The sequence below is a fragment of the Protomyctophum bolini genome (assembly GCF_963924005.1).
Source record: "Protomyctophum bolini genome assembly, chromosome: 24".
Lineage (NCBI taxonomy): Eukaryota > Metazoa > Chordata > Actinopteri > Myctophiformes > Myctophidae > Protomyctophum > Protomyctophum bolini.
In genome coordinates, this window is record NC_137885.1 from 18,648,146 (window position 1) to 18,670,580 (window position 22,435).

At 42.9% G+C, this 22,435-nt stretch overlaps 3 protein-coding genes across 3 annotated transcripts; 2 read left to right on the forward strand and 1 right to left on the reverse strand.

The window, feature by feature from the left end:
- Positions 1-1,005: 1,005 nt before the first annotated feature.
- LOC308311804 (carboxypeptidase O-like) lies at positions 1,006-9,510 on the forward strand (the record flags this gene model as incomplete). Its single annotated transcript, XM_080758581.1, has 9 exons — positions 1,006-1,390; positions 4,207-4,229; positions 5,880-5,981; positions 6,074-6,181; positions 6,281-6,397; positions 6,887-6,983; positions 8,528-8,730; positions 8,990-9,074; positions 9,242-9,510. 9 exons carry the CDS (start codon positions 1,006-1,008, stop codon positions 9,508-9,510), a joined length of 1,389 nt encoding a protein of 462 aa, XP_080614707.1.
- A 603-nt stretch (positions 9,511-10,113) lies between these two features.
- nudt15 (nudix (nucleoside diphosphate linked moiety X)-type motif 15) lies at positions 10,114-12,700 on the reverse strand. Its single transcript, XM_080758338.1, has 3 exons — positions 12,494-12,700; positions 11,614-11,810; positions 10,114-10,958 (listed from the first exon to the last, which is right to left on the reverse strand). The coding sequence occupies exons 1-3, from the start codon at positions 12,643-12,645 to the stop codon at positions 10,858-10,860; spliced, it is 450 nt and encodes a 149-aa protein (XP_080614464.1). The 5' UTR covers positions 12,646-12,700; the 3' UTR covers positions 10,114-10,857.
- An 868-nt stretch (positions 12,701-13,568) lies between these two features.
- trim25l (tripartite motif containing 25, like) lies at positions 13,569-22,079 on the forward strand. Its single transcript, XM_080758803.1, has 15 exons — positions 13,569-14,375; positions 15,625-15,720; positions 16,086-16,319; positions 17,091-17,250; positions 17,432-17,470; positions 17,601-17,639; positions 17,898-17,945; positions 18,066-18,119; positions 18,382-18,456; positions 18,668-18,730; positions 19,123-19,533; positions 19,825-19,923; positions 20,085-20,156; positions 20,351-20,416; positions 20,887-22,079. Exons 1-15 carry the CDS (start codon positions 13,749-13,751, stop codon positions 21,459-21,461), a joined length of 2,658 nt encoding a protein of 885 aa, XP_080614929.1. The 5' UTR covers positions 13,569-13,748; the 3' UTR covers positions 21,462-22,079.
- The last annotated feature ends 356 nt before the right edge of the window (positions 22,080-22,435 follow it).

Genomic DNA, 22,435 nt, shown 5'->3' on the forward strand with positions numbered 1-22,435 from the left:
AAATTGTACAGTACAGTAAGTTACTTTCCACCACTGCCTACCTCAAAAAACGTCCTTATGCTCAGTTTCCTCTAAACTCTGCTTTGTACTGACCTCTAGTGGATACATGTGTAGATGACAGGGTTTTATCATGGATCATAATTATGGCATCCTGGGGAGACCCTCTGAAATGATGATTATATGTTATATTATTATACTGTATGTATGTATAAACAAAACAATAAAAACTATGTATCAGTGTCATGAACACACTGTGCAAATTATGTGAAAACAACAGAGAATACAATGGTTTGGTCAATGGATTAAGTAGTGTATACTATTTACGGTGCTGTTACTTTATATTTTATTATTTGCTTAAAACAAACGTGCATTGTTGAAAAGTTCTATAATCAGTATTTTTTCAGTAAAAGGACAGGAGTCCTGTCAAAATGCTGATTTGCACTGCCTTATTGGTCTCCCTTTTGGCATCATCATTTTTGAGGGGCACTAGCTGATGGCCGAGGGAGTTCCTGATTGGCCGAGGGTGTCACCCACCAACATAAGCAGCCAAAAAGAGTACTTGCGCAAGAAATAATAATAATTGGGACAGAACTTCTTCCTGCTGGGCCTACTGAGAGTGTGTGTAAGGTTTCACACCGATCGGCAGGGCTTCTATGTGGATCTCTGCAGTCATGGTGATGTTGTCATATTGATGTCATAGTGTACACAAATTGCTCAAACATGGACGCCCTGCGCCAGTTATCATTTCTAGGCTTGTACTATAGGCTTGAATGGTTTGTTTTGTGTGATGTCAGAACTCAGCTCCTGGTCAGCCTACATAAGGTGTGAATTGTCGCTAGTCTTTCACTTCATCTCAGTGTGACTTGAGATTTACCTTAAAGGAGATTCCTGAGAGAGACCCAAATAGTCATAGGCAGAGATTGATATAAACATATACCACCAGAGAGGGACCTAAAACTTTTGTCCGTATCACAGTCCATTTACTGTATAGCATCAGATTTGATGATGGAATGCAGGAGTGAGTCCCAATGTGTCCAGACTCAGGTCTCCTGTTCTGAGTGTCCATATGCCTGTGCCTCCACCGCGAAGAGGAGCCACAACGACCTCTACCGCCAAACGCTGAGGAATGAACAGATGCCATCAGCCAGCCAGAAACAAGGAGAAACGGGTGGACCAAAATATGACAGTCGTCAACAGTTTACCAAGAACGTAGCTCAGGCAGGAGAAGTAAAGACGCAACAGCGGAGTTGCACAGGAAAGAAAATATACGCCTGCAAACAGTGTGACAAGAGTTTCGATAGGTTAGCTCACCTGCAGTCACACCTGCGTATCCACACTGGAGAAAGGCCTTTCCACTGTAAGCAGTGTGACAAGAGTTTCTGTGAGGCAGGTAGTCTTAAGAGACACCAGCGTCTCCATACTGGAGAAAAACCATACCACTGTCAACAGTGTGACAAGAGTTTCAGCACGTCATTCAACCTGAAGACTCACCAGCGTATACATACTGGAGAAAAACCATACCACTGTAAACACTGTGACAAGAGTTTCAGTCAGTCAGGTCAACTGGAGTCACACCTGAGTATCCATACTGGAGAAAAACCATACCAATGTCAACAGTGTGACAAGCGTTTCAGTCAGTCATGTAACCTAGGTAAACACCTGCGTATCCATACTGGAGAAAAACCATACCACTGTAAACTGTGTGACAAGAGTTTCAGTCACTTAGGTAGTCTTAAGTCACACCTGCGTCTCCATACTGGAGAAAAACCATACCACTGTAAACTGTGTGGCAAGAGTTTCAACACGTCAAGTAACCTGAAGTCACACCAGCGCATCCACACTGGAGAAATCCCTTTTCAACTGTCAACAGTACAATTCATCTAACCTGACGAGATGACTGCTGTGTATCCACTCTGCAGAAAAACCTTACCACTGCACTGTCAACAGTATGACAAGAGTCTCAGGGCTCTATAACTTGCAACACACCTTACCCCTTATCGCTAAACGTATTTGTAATTTTTTACAATTTTGAAAACATTACTATAGTTAAATCTACACGTTAGCTCCTAGATCAGCTATTCAAACTATTTTAAACGGTGTTTAGTGAGTGAGAGGCATGTGTATTAAATGCCTCAGAATGCCTACACACATTTTGCTTCATATTTTTATTTACTTTATCTTATTTTGTTTCTTTCAAGTGTTATATATAGATATAGATATTTATTCTGTATACTCCATGTTATGTATAAACATAACAATAAGTTCACATTGTATACACACTGTATACCTTCTGTAAGCCTTTGCATTAGCAACCGTGTTCAGCTTTCAGTGGACTTCTTATATCATGAACACGCAAAATGTGGAGCACAGTGTTATCTTTCAGTGCCCACAAGAAAGGGGCATAGTGTGGGCATACTTTACGAATGGTGACGGTGATTAATTAATTATTATTATGTGATCAATCTGATTAAACATTTTAATAGTTTGACTGCCCTATACATGTAACCGTTACAGAAGATAACACATTATCGGAAAGCATCCAGATTAGTTTATGACTTTGAGTCCAATATGTTTATAGAGCAGTCTTATACAACGGTAATTAAAGACTGTAGAAGTCACAGTAACAAGGTTCTTCAGTTCTTTCATCATGTGTTTCTGAGGTGACAGTACTTCATTAGACTCCCTGGTGTGGTTATGTGCAATGGTGTCTTCCCTTTGTATTTAGGGTTTCTTCCTGGAGGTTGAAACCTTGACAGTCAAACGTGCCAATGAAAAAACAGTGATATATCGAGATATCACAATATCATCCCCTCCCCTAACCCCTCACCCTTTATCATTCAACACCCATCACCACCCACCAGGCAAACCAGGCATACTTAATGAACTGGTGGGCATGTCTATGTAAAGGTTTATGAATGTGTGTGAATGGGTGTAACAATCTATGTAAAGCGCCTTGGATAAAGGCGCTATATAAATGCACCATTTACCATTTTCATAGTGTTTTATTGTATTCTCTTTTTATCAGTGATAATCTCCCTGTATGTCTTTTTCATGTTTTTTTTAAATTATGTTGTTGATGTTTTGATTTTTACATTGACGTCTTAAGTCTTTATTATCTTGCTGTATTATCTATCGTTTTGTATACCCTGTTTGTAACCCTGTTTAGAAAAGTGCTACTGTTTATTAGTGTGGTGGACAGCATGTCAGAGCAGATATACGCTGTTAAACAAAGAGTTAAACAAAGCTCTCATTCTCAAAACCTACTTATTGAAACATCACATTTTTATTTTGGGTAGTTAAAAAAAAAGGGGGGGGGGGGGGGGATTACTTTAATAGCCGAACTGTGGTCATAGCATTATCTCAGCAAGCATTATGTCAATAAGAAATTCAGATCTGATTCAAGGTTCAAATGTTTTACTATCTTGAAAAACATTTTACAATAGTTCAACTAACCGATTTTTTGAATGATGTTTTTCCAAATAGTAAAAAAAAGGCAAAGGGTTTAGCATGGATGAAAATAGAGCCGTTGGACCCTTGGGCATTGGGGATGGAAACGATCTGCAATAAACATGGGGAGCTACTGTCTCAACAGTGTGCAGACTAATAGTTTTTTTGTGTCGATAATATTAATAATCTATTTCTTAAACCTTTACTATACAGTTACTCTTGAGAATATTGATCAGGGATCATAAAAAATATACGATTTATAATCTTTTTAAAAATCATAATCAAACTCTATTAATGTCTCTAAATCATTTATGAGTTCATGCTATATAGGCCTTGTGGCTTAAATATGTGAGCTTGTAGATCGGCTATTTCACTAGGGTCCCGGGCAAATGTCTCATTTCTTTTTGGGGTCTTGAGCGAAAACGTTTGGGAACTACTGATTTAGACTGATACAGCAGATCTACGAAGCTCTTGAGAGTTTAGACAGTAGATCTGCTATTTTCCAGGCACAAATGAATGACTAGTAAGTGTTCATTAAACATTAACCAGGCAGATCAACCAACAGCACAGGGGGGGCTCATCTAACCTGACTAGTTAGACAAAGGTCTGTCTTTATCAGATCCAAAGAAACTATAAAAAGGTCTCCGTTTTGCCATGAGGTCACTCAAGAGTGTATTTATTTTCTAAAAAGGAAGGACTGGGAGAGAGGTGACAATGCTTCACTCTGTGGGATTTGCTTTTCTGATGCTGCTGTCTCAGATTGGGGCGGCAACGGAGGAGCGGTGAGTCTGGAGTGGAGATGGCAGAGATCTTAAACACTGGTCCGCTATTATGATCGATCATAGCAGCACAATGTGTTGCAGTATACAACTATGAATACTTGTTTTCTGTCAAATTCTAGGCGACTGGTTCACTATATTATGTGTTCCTTCCAGTCCTGTCAGGGAAGGAAAAACTTCACCATGGATGTTTTTTTTAAATATATTTATATCATATATTTTGAATGATTAGCCTAGGTGATTTACTTTCAGATATGTCAAGTGACACATCTAAATAGGCTATAGTCCAGGGGGTCAGCAGTGCTGAATTCTGTAAAGAAAACATGTTTTTTACATAACAGATTGCTTTATAATAGGCTATTTGTCAGTCTGATGTACTCCAAGTTTACATTGAAGATTAGTTACATGAAACAATGCACTTCAGTGCAGTATCAACTTTTAAATGAACAAATTAATTGATGTGCCAATTGTTTGATATGCACCCAATGCACCGTATCAGTTACAGATGAAACATTGTATGTTATAAATATGGACTCATGGCAGACGTTTTACAAGTATGAATATTTTATATTTACCATTTGAGTACAGTAGGCTATATACCTGAATCAACGGAATTAATTCAAATGGTAAATATTCTGTTGTGGATAAAACACATCTATGTATTGAAGAAAACATTGTATTACGTTTGTAGAAAAGGTTCAATTAACCATGATTGTCGACGTTGTTCGTTATAAGTAGGCTGTCTAACTATATTTATTAAAACTCATATATTTATAACTTTGTGTTTTTCTCTCCCTCTACAAGAGAGTTAGAAAATACTGTAAGTAATCATTGTGTCTGTAACATACTGTTTGGTCTGTGTGTGTGTGTGTGTGTGTGTGTGTGTGTGTGTGCATGCATGTCTAACAGAATGGAACATAACTACTACAGATACCACCCAATGATAGAGGTAAGTGAATACACCATGGGCTATATCTTGTGCCTCCCAGTACCCCTTAGCCTTAAACTTATTTGCAATGTTTTACTATTTTGAAGAACCTTTTTAAATAGTTGAAATAGCCAATATACAAGCCCACAAAGGGTTGATGTAGAACGAGTTGAACCATTCTAAAATGTTTTTGAAAATAGTAAAACATGGCAAATAATTTTAGGGATAAGGGGTACGTGTGTGCGTGCGTGTGTGCATCAGTGTAGATTGCACACGCGCACGCACACACACACACACACACACACACACACACACACACACACACACACACACACACACACACACACACACACACACACACACTTGCGCAATATAACCTATTGACACGTTATCACTAACGTTGTGTTTAGAGTAGACAGACAATATGTTCCAGCTAGTCTTTACTTACAATTTTTTTCCCATTACAAAACAGAACTTTTACATTTTTTAAGAAAGTAAATTTTATTACTTTTTAATGTAGTGATTGGTTTATTTAGTTAAGGGCAGATAGAGAATATAGTAGGCTACTGCAATCAAAATGGAGTGAGGATGTATAGTTATCCAGTCAGCTACCTGCGCATTCCCTATAGTTTTGATGTGTGTATTTCAAGGCTGTAATAATGGATTCCTGTAACATCGTAGTTGAATGGTGTGCGTTTGTATTGCTACTCTACTCTTCCCCACAGATCACCTCTTGGATGACCCAGATTGCCAAGGAATACCCTTCAATTGTGTCCATCGAGGTTTATGGCGAGACTTATGAAAACAGATCCATTAGCCTTCTCAAGGTATTCTGCCTCCCTCAACAACAGCATGCTGTATGAAAACAGAGACGGGCTTTCTCAAGGTAATCCAACTATCAACCAAATGTGTTCCTTAGATTGGCGAGAGCGCTGGAGAGACTACAAAGAAAGCTATCTGGATGGACTGTGGAATACACGCCAGGGAATGGATCGCCCCGGCATTCTGTCAGTACTTTGTCAGAGAGGTGCGTGCATGTGCATGAAAATAAACTGTAAATTGGGCAGAATTTGTGCATCTCATTTGTGTTCACACAAGTGCATGTTCAACTCGCCCACACCTTCAGATCCTCCAGGCGTACAAAACAGACCCAAAAATGAGCGAGATGATGAAGAACGTGGACTTCTACGTGACCCCTGTGCTGAACGTGGATGGATACATCTACTCATGGACGGATAACACAGTGAGTACCAGTGTCTGATGTTTACAGGAGGTGCAGTAATGGAAACACTCAGTGCCAAGAATAAATCATTCAGTGATCATTTTGTGGACTGGGCGCATCTAAAATACAGATGATGAAAATAAGCCTAACTAAAAGAAAACCTTCTTTAAATTGATTCTACCTTTCTGAATCCCATCAGATGGTTCTATCATTTTGGCAGTTAACTCGGGTTTATGTTTTACTTTTATGGTGCCCTAAGCAGCCTCGGAATGATAAGAAACCGTACACCAGTCCATATTAAAATGCTCCCAATAAATGTAGTTGATGAATTACTCAGATATGCCAAGCTCAGTGCATGGTCTTGTTCAGTTAAACTGACCACTAGAGATGAGAAGAAAGGCCTCATCAGGGGCCAACAGTAGGCTGTGTATTATTAAATGAGTGCTAATTACTAATTAGTAGGGCATAACGTTTATTAAACCCACAATTCATCGATTTTGACGTCTGCAGACTCGACTGTGGAGGAAGTCCAGAATGCCCGGACCTAAGGACTGTGACTGTTTCGGTGGCACTGATCTCAACCGCAACTTCGATTCCAACTGGGGGAGTGAGTGCTCTTCTATATCGATTAATTCAATTCAATCGTCCATCCGTCCGTCTGCGAACAGCTAATCTCCGGCACCGTTAACCCGGTCGATGCCAAATTTTGCACACACACATTTTCCAGAAAAGCCTGTTATAGCGCCACCAGGAGGCCAACCTTGGAAAAACACATTTTTTTATATTACTCCTCCAGATTCTGTCCAAAAATCGTTACACACTATCTCTATAGTCATAGGATTGGCCCTTTTGAAACAAAAAGCTTCAAATCATAAATGCAGCGTGTAATTTACGTGAAATCTTTCACAGACTTTCCTACTAGGCTGAGGAATATATCCCACCCATTTCACATTGGCCTGTTATAGCGCCACCAACAGGTGGATTTTTGCAAAACACATTTTTGGAACAAAATGCCTCAAATCAATGGTGTAAGAACAAATGGCACCCTTTTCACATTGGCCTATTATAGCGCCACCAGGAGGCCACAACCTGACCTGGCCTGGCGGAGACCTGTGCCACGAGGGGCACTTTTTCTAGTTTTTCACTGTTTTGGGCAGTTGTCCTGTCCTGACCTCCATTTACTACTGTATGAGCAAAACTGTATCAACCACTACACTGCATTGTTAGTGACCGACTATAAATTATAGAACAGGTTATTCCACACAGTCACACGCATGCAAGCCTACCATAACCAGCTCACAAACCAGACTGTGCAGCAAAGGGATAGACAACATCCTAGCCTTGCACTGTACTCTGTATCTCTTGCTAATCACGTGTTAGATGTCTTAACTTTTGCATTTTATCACCTTTTAACACGTCTGTTCCCCTTTATCTATAGTACATTCTTGATTAATGATGTGCTTGGCTTGTGCTATGGCTTCCTACTGTGAGGTGCAATAATGATAAGCCATGGTTTACCTTGGAGCTAAAGATCACATTAGTACTCCGATCTGCAAAACCACAAGGCACTGAAAACCACTGTTTTGAGAGACCCGCACTGGCTTAAAACAAGAGCCCCAGACGCCCCATTCAGTTCAGTCCCCACTCCCCACACTAACTGGCTAAACCTGTTTTACTGCTGGTTTGAGATGCAAGACAATCGTACACCGTACGACATGGCTAGCAAATTCACTGAATGAACTTGTAGGTCAGATATCTTTTATTTTTGAGGGACGCTAGCCCCTCCTAGATTCAGCTATTATTGTAGATTTTCGTCTTACACAAACATTTAATTCCCATTGACAATGGAGAATTTTAACGTCATATGTCCGAGCGAGGCTCTGAGCAAATCCGATATTTTCGTCCTACACAGACATAAATTCCCATTGACAATGACTGGAGAATTTACGTCAATTATGTGCTTGAGCAAATCGGCTTAGTGTCTTTTTTTGTCCAACACAAAATTCCCATTGACAATGAATGGACATGATGATGTACAATGATAAGAGCGCCCCTCACTTCACACGGTTGTGTTTTTTTATATTCCCAACATTTATTCTCGATTAAATCCGATCGATGAGTTTGATTAACTGTTGCACCCCTACTCCACAGCCATTGGGGTGTCAAAAAACTGCTGTTCAGAGGTATACTGTGGCCCCAAGGCCCTGTCTGACCCCGAGGCTCAGGCCGTCACAGACTACGTAGGGAGAATGAAGGCCAACATCCTGTGTTTCCTGACCATCCACTCCTACGGGCAGCTGATTCTGGTCCCCTACGGGCATCCCAATGTCACTGCCGACAACTACAATGAGCTGGTACCAAATTCTACATATAGAGGATAAACATACTGTTTAGGAATAAAGACTGCGCGTCACTGTGCGTGACATCATCTTCATATCCCGAAGTTATGCGGGAATGCCTGCTGTGCTGAGTGGCAAAAAAAACTACTTTCTGGCCTTGACAGCCAAAAAATAAAAGTCCTATCTGATTGCATTAAACAATGTTAAACGACATTAAACTCACTTTGCCATTCACTTTATGCATGCACATACCCACTATTGTTTGGTTTCTCAGATGGAGGTGGGTCGGGCTGCAGCAGATGCCATAAAGGAGGTTAATGGCATGAAATACACTGTGGGAAGGTCTCCAGACATACTGTGTGAGTAGGAGCAGACCACTAGCAAGTTCAGTGTTCTCTTTTAATCCATGAAGACCTGGTACGCATCTGTGTCACCTTAGCTTCTAACCACTTTAAACATTATTTTAACACAAACATTCATGCGTACACTGCACGACGAGCTATAGTTCCTCATCTTTTCCCTGCAGACCCGAATTCTGGTTCTTCCAGAGACTGGGCCCGCCAAGTGGGGATCCCCTTCTCATTCACGTTCGAGCTCCGGGACAATGGCACGCACGGCTTCAAGCTGCCAGAGGACCAGATCCAGCCTGCGTGCGAGGAGGCCTACGCCGGAGCGCTGCACATCGTCCACCATGTGCACGACAAGTCCTTCCCCAGTGCCGGTGTCCTCACCGCCACCGCCACGCTGTGGACCACACTGCTGGCGGCGTTCGTCACTAGCACCACCGCGCTGTGAGAGCGTCGCGCGTCCCGGCATCGTTCTACAAACACTCCCACTACAATCGCGCAGTCTGCCAAGTGTTGTCCGTTCGTAGGCCTGGATAGACTATTAAAAGGCCTATATTCATAGTCCAGTTTTCGGTGAAGAGGTGAACCCTGGACTATCAATAGCATTAAAGGCCTACTCACCGAAAAATGGACTATGAATAGGCATTTGAGGCCTATTCATAGTCCCGTTTTCGGTGAAGAGGTGACCACCGAAAACCACAACATAACGTCACGCACCGGTGGTCACCGATCACACAACACAGCTCTCTGTTTTTACTAACCACTGTTTCGGTGGTCACCTCTTCACTGGGCTATGAATAGTCCTTAATGGCCCTATCTTACCCTTTATCCCTAAACATATTTTACTATCTTGAAATTTTTAATTTAAATAGTTCAACTAGCCGATCTACATTGGCACGTTGTGAGCTTGTAGATTGGCTATTTGAACTATTTTAAAAGGTTTTTCAAAACAGGTAAAAATGGCAAATACGTTTAGGGATAACGGGTAAGGGTAAGATATAGCATTAAATATGTCTGAGCAGAATCTGCGAAGACAATACGAGATGTATGATTTTAAATTAAGGTATATTGTTTATTTATGTTTTGAGTTGGGGTGGGAGTTTTATATTGAGGGGGGGGGTCGGTGTAATTTTATTCTATGGTTAGTGGATACTGGATATGTAATAGGTAATTTAACAGATTTTACTATATTCTACAAACACTACAGGAATAAAGCCTGCCCTTCAGTCCTGTCTGGGACGGGCGAGGATTATTTAGATTTAGAATCGATCGAGACAGATTCAACATACAGCATGAAATATTACACCAAGTGTAGCCTACATTCCAATTTAGTCTTCAGAATATTTTGTAAACCTTCTGTACAATTGTAAATTAAGTCAATAAATATTTGAAGACAAAGATCTCTCTGGTGTACTTTGAGAAAGTAACAGTGATACTATTGTAAACCACTTAAACCCTACTGTATATACTTTGCAATCTCAGTCCCACAGGGTTCTACACTTGGTGGTACGCCTGGTGGTACGTATTTCTTGGCCAAAAATATCCAAGCTCACAGTCACAACAAGCTTGTAGATCTGCCATTTTTGCCAAATGTTTGGCCCCAGACTGGAACGCTAGAGATTGTGTGCTTATATGGGCTGCATGATCATTGTAACTAAAAACATGTAAACAGTATTCCACAGAGATTAAAAAAAAAAAAAAGGCAAACAAACAAAAAACAGTATCATAAGACAGTTGCTACTTGCTATATTGTGACAGTGAGCCGATTCGTCCCGTGGTGGCACAGCGCTGTGTGTCAGTCCATGAAAGGCTGGAATCTTTGACGTCTCAGACAGGCCAACGGCAGGAAGAGCTGCTCCTCAGGTGGAAACTCGTCCCAGTGAATCCAGCTCCACCCTGGTCAAGGAAATAATAATCACATGGTCATGTGTCAGAAAGAAAAAGAGCACCAGGTGCTCACAGGAGGTAAAAAGATAACTATAGTAAAAAGATTAAATGGTGCTCACGTATCAAATGGGGTCAAAACATGTGAAGAAACAACAGACCAGGCATCAGGAGTAAGATAAAGAAGAACGGCCTTTATAAATTTAAAAGGCAACTGCCAACATGTTTCATCTTTGGAAGGTCTTTCCGCCCTGATGAGTGCCTGTCTGAGTGTCTGTTATGCAGTAGTCAGGTGTGGAATGTTCAAAATAGAGAATAAACTGATAGTTTAACTGATAGTATTCAATAATATCAATTAATTTATACGATTTGTTTTATTTGTTTTTTTATACAGTATATTCATTTTCATTCAAGTATAAAACATCCAAACGTCAGTCTACTATATTTGCTAAACATTGTTTTAAGTTTCATTGTTTTAACATATTTTTTATTGAAGCCTATTATTTTATTTATTCCGTTCAACGTTGTATGTAACTTAAATCCTCTCGTTTAAAATGACAGATGCTTTCGCGGTTTCAAAGGTATAACAACAATGTATGGGCTTCCAGGTCAGGCAGTGATGAAACACATACAGTAGACTAGCAACCACGCGCTGTGTGTGACCGACCTTCATTCTTGTCCGGCTCCAGGTTGACTGGCTCCGCTGAGTGCGTCCTGTCCAGTTCACCTTGCATGATGATGGTCACATAGTGGTACTGCTCCTCCAACTTGACGGAGTTCACCACGGACGCAAAGCGCACATTAATCAAACGCACCCCTGCCTCTTCCATCACTTCTCTGTGGGCACACTCCTCCCACGTCTCTCTGTCAAAGGGGGGGGAACCATCAGCATCGCATAATTCGGACGTCACGGTTAAATCAAATGTGTGCACTTAATACTCCAAAAAAGGACAGTGTAGATCAGTTGTACTCAAAGTGGTGGTTCTCAAGGTTTCCTTGGGGGTGTAGTGTACCAGGGGGTTCCCAGATAAATCTGTGCTAACACAGCATGACGTTCATTTTAACCACTTTATCCATTTATAGGTTAGCTATTCAAAAATAGCAGATCTACAAGCTCACAGCTAATACATCTGCTCTTTCTTGTTTGTGTGTGTGTGTGTGTGTGTTTCCATGGCATAATGCACATGAAATGGGTATAGGGTCAGGCTACTTAAAATGAGAAGGTTTGAGAATCGCTCTTATAGACAGAATATGATAGTAGATACATAAATTATGTTAAATCACTTAAATTAAAGGGCATAGCCTATATTAGTATTTTGGATAAAATAGCCCATTTTAGATCCATTTTAGAAGTCCACTCACAGTTAACAGTCTTTGTATTGAGTTGTGCTTGAAATGTACTGTAAATCTGCAAAGTGCAAACTGTTAATAAGTATTTCAATCAATCAATCTCTTTCTATATCTAATATTCCTCTGCATCACTTTAATCTAAGCTCAGAACATCTTGTAGAGTCTAGACTAGACTAGAGTAGCCTCAGCCTGCTCACCCAAATTCTAAGTGTCCCCCGGGGAGCTGGTATGTTCCATGACCCATCGCACCTCTTCGTTTCCCAACGAGCACACAGTGAGGGTTCGCTGCTGGATCTGTCACCAGCACACCCACTCCAACTCCTGGACGTTTAACTGCTATTTCTGACATATTTTCCCTTGCTTTTCGGCTTTAAAACATCACTGAATGTTTGACACCACCACCACCATCACATTACAGATCACACCGGTCTGTGTCAATGTCTAAGAAAGTAAACAAACATGCACGTGGGGTTCTTCTAGTTCCGCCTGCAGATCTCTCCAGTGATATTTCAATGGCTCTGGTTGCTGCTCGTGGCGTTACTGCCATCTACTGGCTGAGAGGTCCAATTCAAGGTCACTCGAAATATATATTTAAAGTAAAAATTAAGTAATACAGATGTTTAACAATAATGTTACAATCTCCAGAGTTAAAGATCTATATGGGTCCATTTCGTTACCAACTCTCCTTCAATTAGCTGGGAACCACCTCAAGGACCACTGTTAAAAAACCACTGATATAAAGAATAGCCTATTTATATTATTATTATTATCCCTGTGACCATGTCCCTGCCCATCAGGACCCCCATAAGCCTGAGTCACACCCTGTAAGGGTGGAGTCTGAACCCCACTTTGAACGGAATTGAACCACTGAGCCACCTTTTGATTTGATTGACATTGTTGACAATCATTGACAGTTATTTCAGTATGTAGACTATGGGAATATTTCAACCAAACGAAAGCACTAAGTCAATACAAAAACTGTTACTTTATTGTGGACGACACCATGAATGACAAAGCATTTAGCCTACACTTGTAAAAGTTCCGACCAGTTTTCGCACACACACACACACACACACACACACACACACACACACACACACACACACGATTTGGCTACTTCTGTCCTCCACTTGTTTTCATTCATCTCGTGCTGCAACTAGTTTTTCCTGCAGAACCTGCGGCCCTGCCCATTTCAGCTCTCTGCCTGTAACGTCGGACGTCTTCAAGTATCATCACTGACACTCACCTCACCACTCCACTATAGCCTACCATCTGGGGAACTGCTAGAAGAAAAGTTGATTCTCTTCACTTCTGAGGCAAACACACATTCTCTACAGGAGACCTTCAAGTCTTTATGCCGGGTAACACACATGTTCTTTTGCTCTCCTACAACAGTTCTGACTGTCGCTACTAACTATAGTCGACCCCGGTGGTGTGCGGCCGAGTCCGACCATGAGCTCCAAACTTTGGACAGATGAGCAGTTCAACTGCCCGGTGTGCCTGGACCTCCCCAACGACCCCGTCACCATCCCGTGCGGCCACAACTACTGCATGGCCTGCATCAAGGACTACTGGAGCAAGCCCAACGCCAAGGGCGAGTACAGCTGCCCGCAGTGCCGCAAGACCTACTTCCCCAAGCCGGACCTGGCACGCAACACCATGATGGCCGAGGTGGTGGAGCAGCTCCGCAAGGGCGCCCTGAAACCCCCCGACGCGGCGCGCGATTCGGTCCGGAGCACACGGAGCAACAAGTCCTCCGGGAAGAAGACGCTGTCCTCGGCGGCGGTCGCCTGCGACCTGTGCCGCGGGCAGAAGCGGCAGGCGGTGAAGAGCTGCCTGGAGTGCATGAGCTCGTACTGCGAGGCCTGCCTGAAGCCCCACAAGACGCAGGCCGCGCTGAAGCAGCACGAGCTCATCGCCCCCACGGGCCAGCTGGCCGAGAAGATCTGCACGCAGCACAAGTACCTGCAGGAGTTCTTCTGTCGCCAGTGCCGGGTGTACGTCTGCTGGCTGTGCACCAGCAACCAGCACAAGGGCCACGAGTGCGTCTCCACCAAGGTCGAGCGTGAGGAGAGACAGGTGAGTTAGAGTGATCGAGTAGCTTTATGATAAAGAGGGATGCAGGAAGAGTCCTTTGAAGTCTGTCTGTGCACCTGTATAATGGTGATTGGTGCCCCTCAGTGTGAAATTGGCTGTTAGTTTCCTAAAATGTGAAACAAGTAAAGAATATACATGATTATTTATTTTGAACATGCATGGTGCTGCTGGTACAACAGTATTAAGACAGACCAAAAATTCCCCTTCAACGTATTGTTTATTTAAAGTTCTGTCATAATGACTGGCTATCCATAGCCCCTTTGGGAACCCTCTGTGAAGTTTGGACTCGCTTTACGTAGGGTCCCTGTGCATTTATTCCACGCTCTATGGTAGGCAGATGTACATACCCTCCATATATATGATATATATATTCATTTGATGGAGAAATCCACAAAGGTGGATGGTGTCATTGGTGTGACTGTGATTCGGTAACACTGTCCATTTTATGGCGTGGTGCTCATTGTGTTTCATGTTGTCGGCAGCCTGGCTGAGAACATTCCTAACTACATTCCAGTTTAGTCATAACGCACCACCACCCCTTGGTTAATTTATTTTGAGTGTACAGTCAATGGTGCAGCTGAAAGGTAGGGCAACAGATTAAGAATGCATGATACTAGTAGTCTCGAACTAGTACATAGCTAGACAACATCAGTTGCTTAAAATACATGGGGGGAAAGATTACTTCAAATATCTTTATTTCAAATCTATATAAAAGAAAACGGCACATAATATAATTGCTGAAAAAACACATGTCTGGTTATGAAGAATCAGGACGTCACTAGTGGAAGAAGTTGCTAGTTGTAGTTTATTGACTATACTTGGTTTAATATTGGCCTATACTGTAAAACTACTTACCGGTAATTAGAAATGTCTAGCACTCAAAACCAGCTATATCTGCAACGCTCTAGAATGGTTTCTAACTTTCTACTGTTTAATGACATTAAATGCATATCGATTATAATAGTATCTTTGTGCGGGTATTTGTTTATAGGGAGCTCGGGTGAGTTTGCCAGGGTGGACTTCTTCCACTCCTGACATCACTGCTGATGTCAATGGAAAAAGGGGGTAGGAAGTGAGCAGATGCGTTAACCATGACAGTTCATGAGTTGGACTAGAACCCATGATGTTGCAGGCTTATGGTTGTGTTCCAATGTCCACATGCACCTATTGTGGCGCTTTGTCTAACTGCATGACATGTGTTCTTATATCTCCCGATTACATCACCTTTCAGAAAGGGCTGTCGCTGATGCAAGCACAGAACAACCAGCGTTTGAAAGACAGAGAGTTCCAGCTGAAAGAGATGAAGCACATGATGGAGGTCATGAAGGTTGGTCAACTAGCCTGGGCAGCATTCCTTTTCGGGTTTATGATCCGGTCGGGAGCGGATGATATCGCTACGTCATGTCGTAGTATTGTTTTGTAGTCATCATTCCTTTCCCCTCAAACCGTTTTTCTCAATAAAAGCAGCAGAGCTTTTGTTATTCTTTTCCGGTTTGAGGGAAAAGGAAGTTCCGGATGATTCTTGCTGCCTGACAAAACAACACTACAACATGACGTAGCGATATCAATCGTTCCAGACCGGTTCACACAGCAATTTTGCAACACAGACCAGGCTTTCCTCCGAGGTCGATCGGTCTTGACTCCTTCACAATCACACCCCTTAACATTAGTTCTTCCATTTCCCCCATGCAGCGATCGGCAGAGAGGGTCCACGGCGACACAGAGCTGGTGCTGTCAGAGCTGCAGAGATCCATCGAGCGTCTCCAGGAGCTGGTGGAGGACGTGATGGAACAGTCTGGCCAGGAGAAGATGCTCCAGGCGCAGGAGGTCACAGAGGGCCTGGAGGCTGAGATCAAGGTGTTGAAGAAGAGGGACACGGAGATGAAGGAGCTGGTCTCCTGCGAAGACCACATCCATTACCTCCAGGTACTGTATATGTGAGCGGGCGGGACACAGCGTCATCCATCAATCCATCCATCCATCCATCCATCCATCTAAAGCGCACAGGGGATACATGTTATATTTAAGTTACAGATATTCAGTGTTCACGTTTGAGGGCCGTGGCTCAGCAGTCCAGGCACCTTGCCTGGTAATCCAGTCTGGCAGTGTGCCGCGGGTTCGACTCCCGATCCCGACGGCCTTTACTGCATGTCACTCCCCATCTCTCTCCCCATTTCCTGTCAGCCTACTGTCTATCCCTCTATAAAAATACAAAATAAAGGCAAAAGCCACAAAAAACATAAAAACAAAAAAAAAGGTTTTACTCACAGAGCCTAGGCTTCACCTGGTGAAATGTACTCACAATGCACTCAACCAAATTCACCACATTCAGCAAAAACACAAAATCACACACTGAAGTGAGGGGCGCTCTTATCATCATACATCACATTCCGTGCTCAGCGAATCACATTATCACATTCCGTGCTACAAACACACCTACACACAAAGCTGTGCATAGGAGGCCCCTCAAAAAGGAACGGGTACCCAAACGGGTATGGACTAGTTTATATAATAAATCTAACCATATGCCTGCCTGCCCACCTACCTGCCTGTCTGTAATGTGTCTGTCTGTAATGTGTCTGTGAGCTCTCAAATGTTTACTTTATCTTCTACAAGATATCCAGATGAATGTTTAGGAAGAAGATAAAAAACTGTTTCATTAGCGTCTTCTCATTTGTTTCCCATGTCCACACACAGACATGCGAGTCCCTGAGCGAACCCCTGGAGACAGGGGACCTGCCCAGCGTGCAGGCCAATCCGGAGGCTTCTTATGAGCCGGTGTGCGACGCCATCCTGGAGCTCAGGGAGAAGGTGGAGGACATTTGCAACAAAGAGCTGAACAAGATCGTCAAGCAAGGTTAATGAGACACGGATATACATGTTGTGTAATGTTATCATGCCCATAGAAATACCAGCATAGAAACCATGTCAAACACAGAAGAAGAAGCATGCGTCTATGCTGTACATATCTATGGTGATGACATGTCGGGTCATGTCTGCAGTCTTGTCATTTTATGTTGTCTAATCTTTGTTTTCAGTGAATGACACAGCCCTGTTCACTTTGGGAGATGGCAGTGGTGAGTTTGACACATTATGATGATGATGATGATGATTATGTACAGTATGTGCTGTTTTTTATGTTATAACTGTAAGCTTACTTTAACAAGTCTTCTGCCTCTGATCTGTCACTCTCTCACCTCTTGACAGCCAATAGAGGCGACGCACCAAAAGGCAGCTTTTCAAAGTGTGAGTTTCTCATTTTCTTCCGGTATATACATAAACGGTTGTTATATTTAACTATACAGTGCTGGGCGTTTACTTACCCGATCCCGGCGGCCTTTACTGCATGTCACCCCCCCATCTCTCTCCCCATTTCCTGTCAGCCTACTGTCTATCCCTCCATAAAAATATATATAAAATACAGGCGAAAGCCACAAAAACAACAAATGTCATGTTGGATAATGCATGAATGGCACATTTTATGAATGTGTTAATTTCCCACAGTGTTTGGTCTGGGTTCTTCTCGCAACACAACAAACAACCGCTCTCAGGGTATGTATAGCACTCTTGTCTATTGATCAGTTGGTTGATCAGTCAATCAATCAATCAATCAATCAATCGATCAACCAATCAGTCAATAACTTGACGTGACCTTCCTTTGTTGTCTTACAGCACCGACACTTAGTGTCTCAGTCAACTCCAGGGGTCCAGAAAGGCGAGGATTAGGTACTATAACCGCTGCTGTCAAAGGCTACATTTATTTTTTTAATTCAATTCATTTTGACGTCTCACGTAGGTGCAGGATCCATGATACAGTCTCTCTCCATTCGCCATAAATGCTCCCCAACAGCATAATCGGAGCATCTATCGTGCAGTGTGTAGGGGCTATTGGGTCAATGTTTTTGGGGGAGAAAAATAAATGACCTGATGATGATTTCCAAACCACAGCATGATTCATATTATTCATATGTTACTGGATGCTGTTTAGGTGTGGGTCTGAGGACACAAGATGTCAGGAGCCGAGATATGCCACAAGATGTCAGGGGCAGAGACGTGCCACAAGGTGTGTGTGTGTGTGTGTGTGTGTGTGTGTGTGTGTGTGTGTGTGTGTGTGTGTGTGTGTGTGTGTGTGTGTGTGTGTGTGTGTGATCATGGTTGTAAGTGAAAGTATAAACCATAATTTATGAAAGCCTGGTAGAACAATCCCTCATCTTGGTGTGTTTCTGTGCTTTAAAAATGTATGTATATATGTGTACATTTCTTCCTCATTGCAGACAGAGGAAGTGGGAATTCCCCCAGACCTCGAGACAGGCAGAGTACTGGGGAAAGGGAGTCAGGTAAAAACAGCCAACACAACATTGTTCGACTGGTCGCACTAGTTAATCTTAAAATCAAAGACTTCCTCAAGATATTTAGATTTCCTCCCCCAGCATTTTCTCACGAGCATTCATGTGACACAACACGTTCTCTATAGCAGTGGGGTTTGGATCCTAACAGTGGGTGGTGCGATATTCTGAAGAATATAGAATAACAACCTTTCAGTCAAAATATGAAATGATGATTAAAAATAGTGAATTATTTACACACACTTTTATTTCCTGGTCTGCAAACATGACTAAACATGCTCCTTTGTTGAACTATACTTGGAACTTGATATCATTTTAGCTTGATTCTGGCCTTCTTGCCTGTTTTGAAAGCATCTCTCCCTTCACATGTCTCTCTCTCACAGTTAGGTCGACCAGTTCCAGATCCAGCCCCAGCCCACGACCCAGTCCGACTCCTAGTCGGAGAGAGACCCCTTCTCTGTGGAACAGATCTAATAGGAACCACACCCCCATTAGCCCTCCCCCAACACCGGAGCCAACACCAGTTCAACCCAGTCCGACTCCTAGTCGGAGAGAGACCCCGTCTCTGTGGAACAGATCTAATAGGAACCACACCCCCATTAGCCCTCCCCCAACACCGGAACCAACACCAGTTCAACCCAGTCCGACTCCTAGTCGGAGAGAGACCCCGTCTCTGTGGAACAGATCTAATAGGAACCACACCCCCATTAGCCCTCCCCCAACACCAGTTCCTGTCCCAGCTGTGGTCCCTGCCCCAAACCCCACAATATCCACCACACCAGCATCAACTGGAGGTATGGCACAAAAAAAAGTATTTAGTTGCGAACCTATTTTGTGTTGGGGACCCATATAAGATTTGTGGTGTCAATATGTCAATATTAAAATATTTTGGAAATATTGAATCTACAAGCTCACAAAGCTTTCACCCAGGGGCTCCCTGGGACCCTCCCGAGGATCCCTAGGGGTCCCTGGACCCCACGTTGACAATGACTGGCTCTAGTGCGTGCACAGATCTGTACCTTTTGTAGTACCATCTTTCCTTTTAGTCTGGTCTCATTCTAGTTTGGTGTCTCTTGTCCCTTCAGGATTCAGTCGGATGGCTTCGATCAGCAGTCTGTTCCGCTCCCATCGGCGCGCGACTCCGCAGGCCACGCCCATCGTCAATGCTGAAACACCAATAGAAGGTACAGTGTAAATCACAGCTTGTTTATCGTTCCTCCTAGTGCTAATGTAATGTCCTTCAACTCTGCTCAGTCTAACTCTAAAGCTTCAATGATTTCAATGATTGTTTAAATGATTCTGTGCTGATCTCTGTCTAATGCTGTGTTTTCGTTGGACCTGACAGTTAATCCCAGCCTTTTCTTGGACTTGTCCATGTCAGCCTCCTCCATGTCGGATCACATGGCCTTCCCTGCGTGTGAGTTAAAGTGAAGATTTCATGTTTTCAATGCTGTACATTTATTAAGCACGGAACATTGCAAAAAATAGCATATCTACAAGCTCACAACACGTTGCGATGCAATGCAATTGTGAACTCGTAGACCGTCAATGTATTATTTATCCTTGTAGGACGAAGCAATGACTCTTATGTGACACCTCTGTCATTCACAGTGAGGGAGATCAATATGGACAGCATCCAGGCCCCAGAACCAAGAACCCGAGAAGAGTTCCTACAATGTGAGTTTTGACAAAATCTGACTGCAAATACTACAGAACCTACACAATTCAGTTGGACCGACCCATGCTAAAATGCTATACTCATTTATGCTGTAAAGTGGGTTGCTTTTGGTGGCTCAGTAACCCATGTGGACACAGCTTATATTGGCAGTGTCATATGGGTTTAAATCATTAGAAATGCTCTCTAAAAATATACAAAGGTAAGCAGTTATGTAAACTTGGTTCCAACTGGCCCCACTGCAGGCTATTATGACAGTCATGCCAATCACTCCTGTCACATGATGAAATAGACTTGACATTGGACCACAACATTACACTCATCATTTTATATGACAAACATTTCAAAGAAAATAAGAAATTGTTGATTTAATTTCATAATCTTTAATAGTTGTTTATAGTTTTTATAGCTTGTGTAGAATAAACAGTTTATCAGATTATTTGAACTGTATCTCATCCCCCCCTCGTCGTAGATGCCGTGTCTCTGACCCTCGACGCGAACACGGCCCACCGCCGGCTGGCCCTCTCCGACGGCAACACCAAGGCCACGCTGCAGGGCTCGGCACAGCCGTACCCCGACACGCCGCAGCGATTCGACGGCTGGACCCAGGTACTGTGCCAGGGCCCCGCCTACGGCCAGCGCTCCTACTGGGAGATGGAGTGGCGGGGCCGGGGCTCTTCGCTGGGCGTGGCCTACGGGGCCATGGCGAGGAAGGGCTCGGACACGCACGCGGGCCTCGGCTACAACGCGCAGTCCTGGAGCCTGGAGGTGTCGGACACCTGCTGCTCGGCCATGCACGACAACGAGAAGCGGGACATACCGGTCACGTACTCTCCGCGCGTGGGTGTCTTCCTGGACCTGATGGCGGGCACGCTGTCCTTCTACGGCGTGGCAGAGAGCATGAGCCTCCTGCACACCTTCCGCGCCAACTTCACCCAGCCAGTGTACGCCGCTTTCGGCGTGGGCAGCGGGGTGGGAGTGGGCCTGGACTTTGCCCTCGGCCAGTTCAGCTCGAGTACGGACAGCATCAAGATCTGTCCAATGTGATGACCGACCGGCTGGCTGATCGTTGGCCTTAATAATAAACCCTAATTCAAAATGGCAGATCTACAAGCTGCTTTTGGACAATTTCAACAGTAATGAAGGATGAACGTGATTAATGTCCTGGACCAAGTTGCCTCTTCGATATAATACAATATCTCTCAGAATTGTATTTTTTATCTAACTTTATTTAAATGTATTGAATTTAGATTGTTTTAAATAGTTTTTGCTAGTCTATTATTCCTTTTTTCTTTGTAAAGGTATAGTTTTTAAGTTTAGATTTTATCAGTTTAGTTACTTTGTAATATGAGGTATTTGTTAGTCTATTGTGATGCATTGTGGGAATGCACGGCTGTACTTCAGGAGGCAAGGTTATACTTTTTTCAGTTTTCAATTTCAGTTTAGTATTTATTAGTTCAAAGGGCCAGTCACACTGAGCACTAGACCTATATCGTTCAGTTGAATGATTTTTAAAACAATTTTGTATGGTTATAAGACTATTTAGTATTTTTAGTATTATTGTGATATGAGGTATTTGTCTGGCGTGAGATAGAAAAAAAAGTAAATGTATTGTGTAAAGAAAACTCAAGCAAAAACATCCCATTTAAAAGAATGTATTCAGTAAAACTGAATAAATTGAAGATACAGTCGGTTGTATTGTTTTCACTGGTTTATTTACAAAAAGAGGCAAATGCATGATAACATTAATATTTTACAAAGCATTGTAGGTTGAAAGGGGAGGTAGGAGGAGCCTGTGCAAATCACAAAATCGAACATCCTCTGACTGGTGACCAACAAACCATGTGACATCAGAATCTATCCAACATCCTCCGAATTGACCCCAAAACCACCATGTGACATCAGAAAAGAACATAATGTCTTTGAAAAACTGATGCTCCCCCGTTCCCCAATGACAACCTTATTGTTCAATGACACCGCTATAGTGTGGTATCATTCCCCAATGTGCCTCCTCTTTCTGA

Coding starts and splice junctions, on each gene's coding strand:
- nudt15 (XM_080758338.1), bottom strand. CDS start 12,645: ATGTCAGAAATAGCAGTTAAACGTCCAGGAGTTGGAGTGGGTGTGCTG. Junction 11,811..12,493: donor GGGGGACACTTAGAATTTGG/GTGAGCAGGCTG, acceptor CCCCTTTGACAG/AGAGACGTGGGAGGAGTGTG. Junction 10,959..11,613: donor GGAGCCGGACAAGAATGAAG/GTCGGTCACACA, acceptor TTCCTTGACCAG/GGTGGAGCTGGATTCACTGG.
- trim25l (XM_080758803.1), top strand. CDS start 13,749: ATGAGCTCCAAACTTTGGACAGATGAGCAGTTCAACTGCCCGGTGTGC. Junction 18,731..19,122: donor TACTGGGGAAAGGGAGTCAG/GTAAAAACAGCC, acceptor TCTCTCTCACAG/TTAGGTCGACCAGTTCCAGA. Junction 20,417..20,886: donor CCGAGAAGAGTTCCTACAAT/GTGAGTTTTGAC, acceptor CCCTCGTCGTAG/ATGCCGTGTCTCTGACCCTC.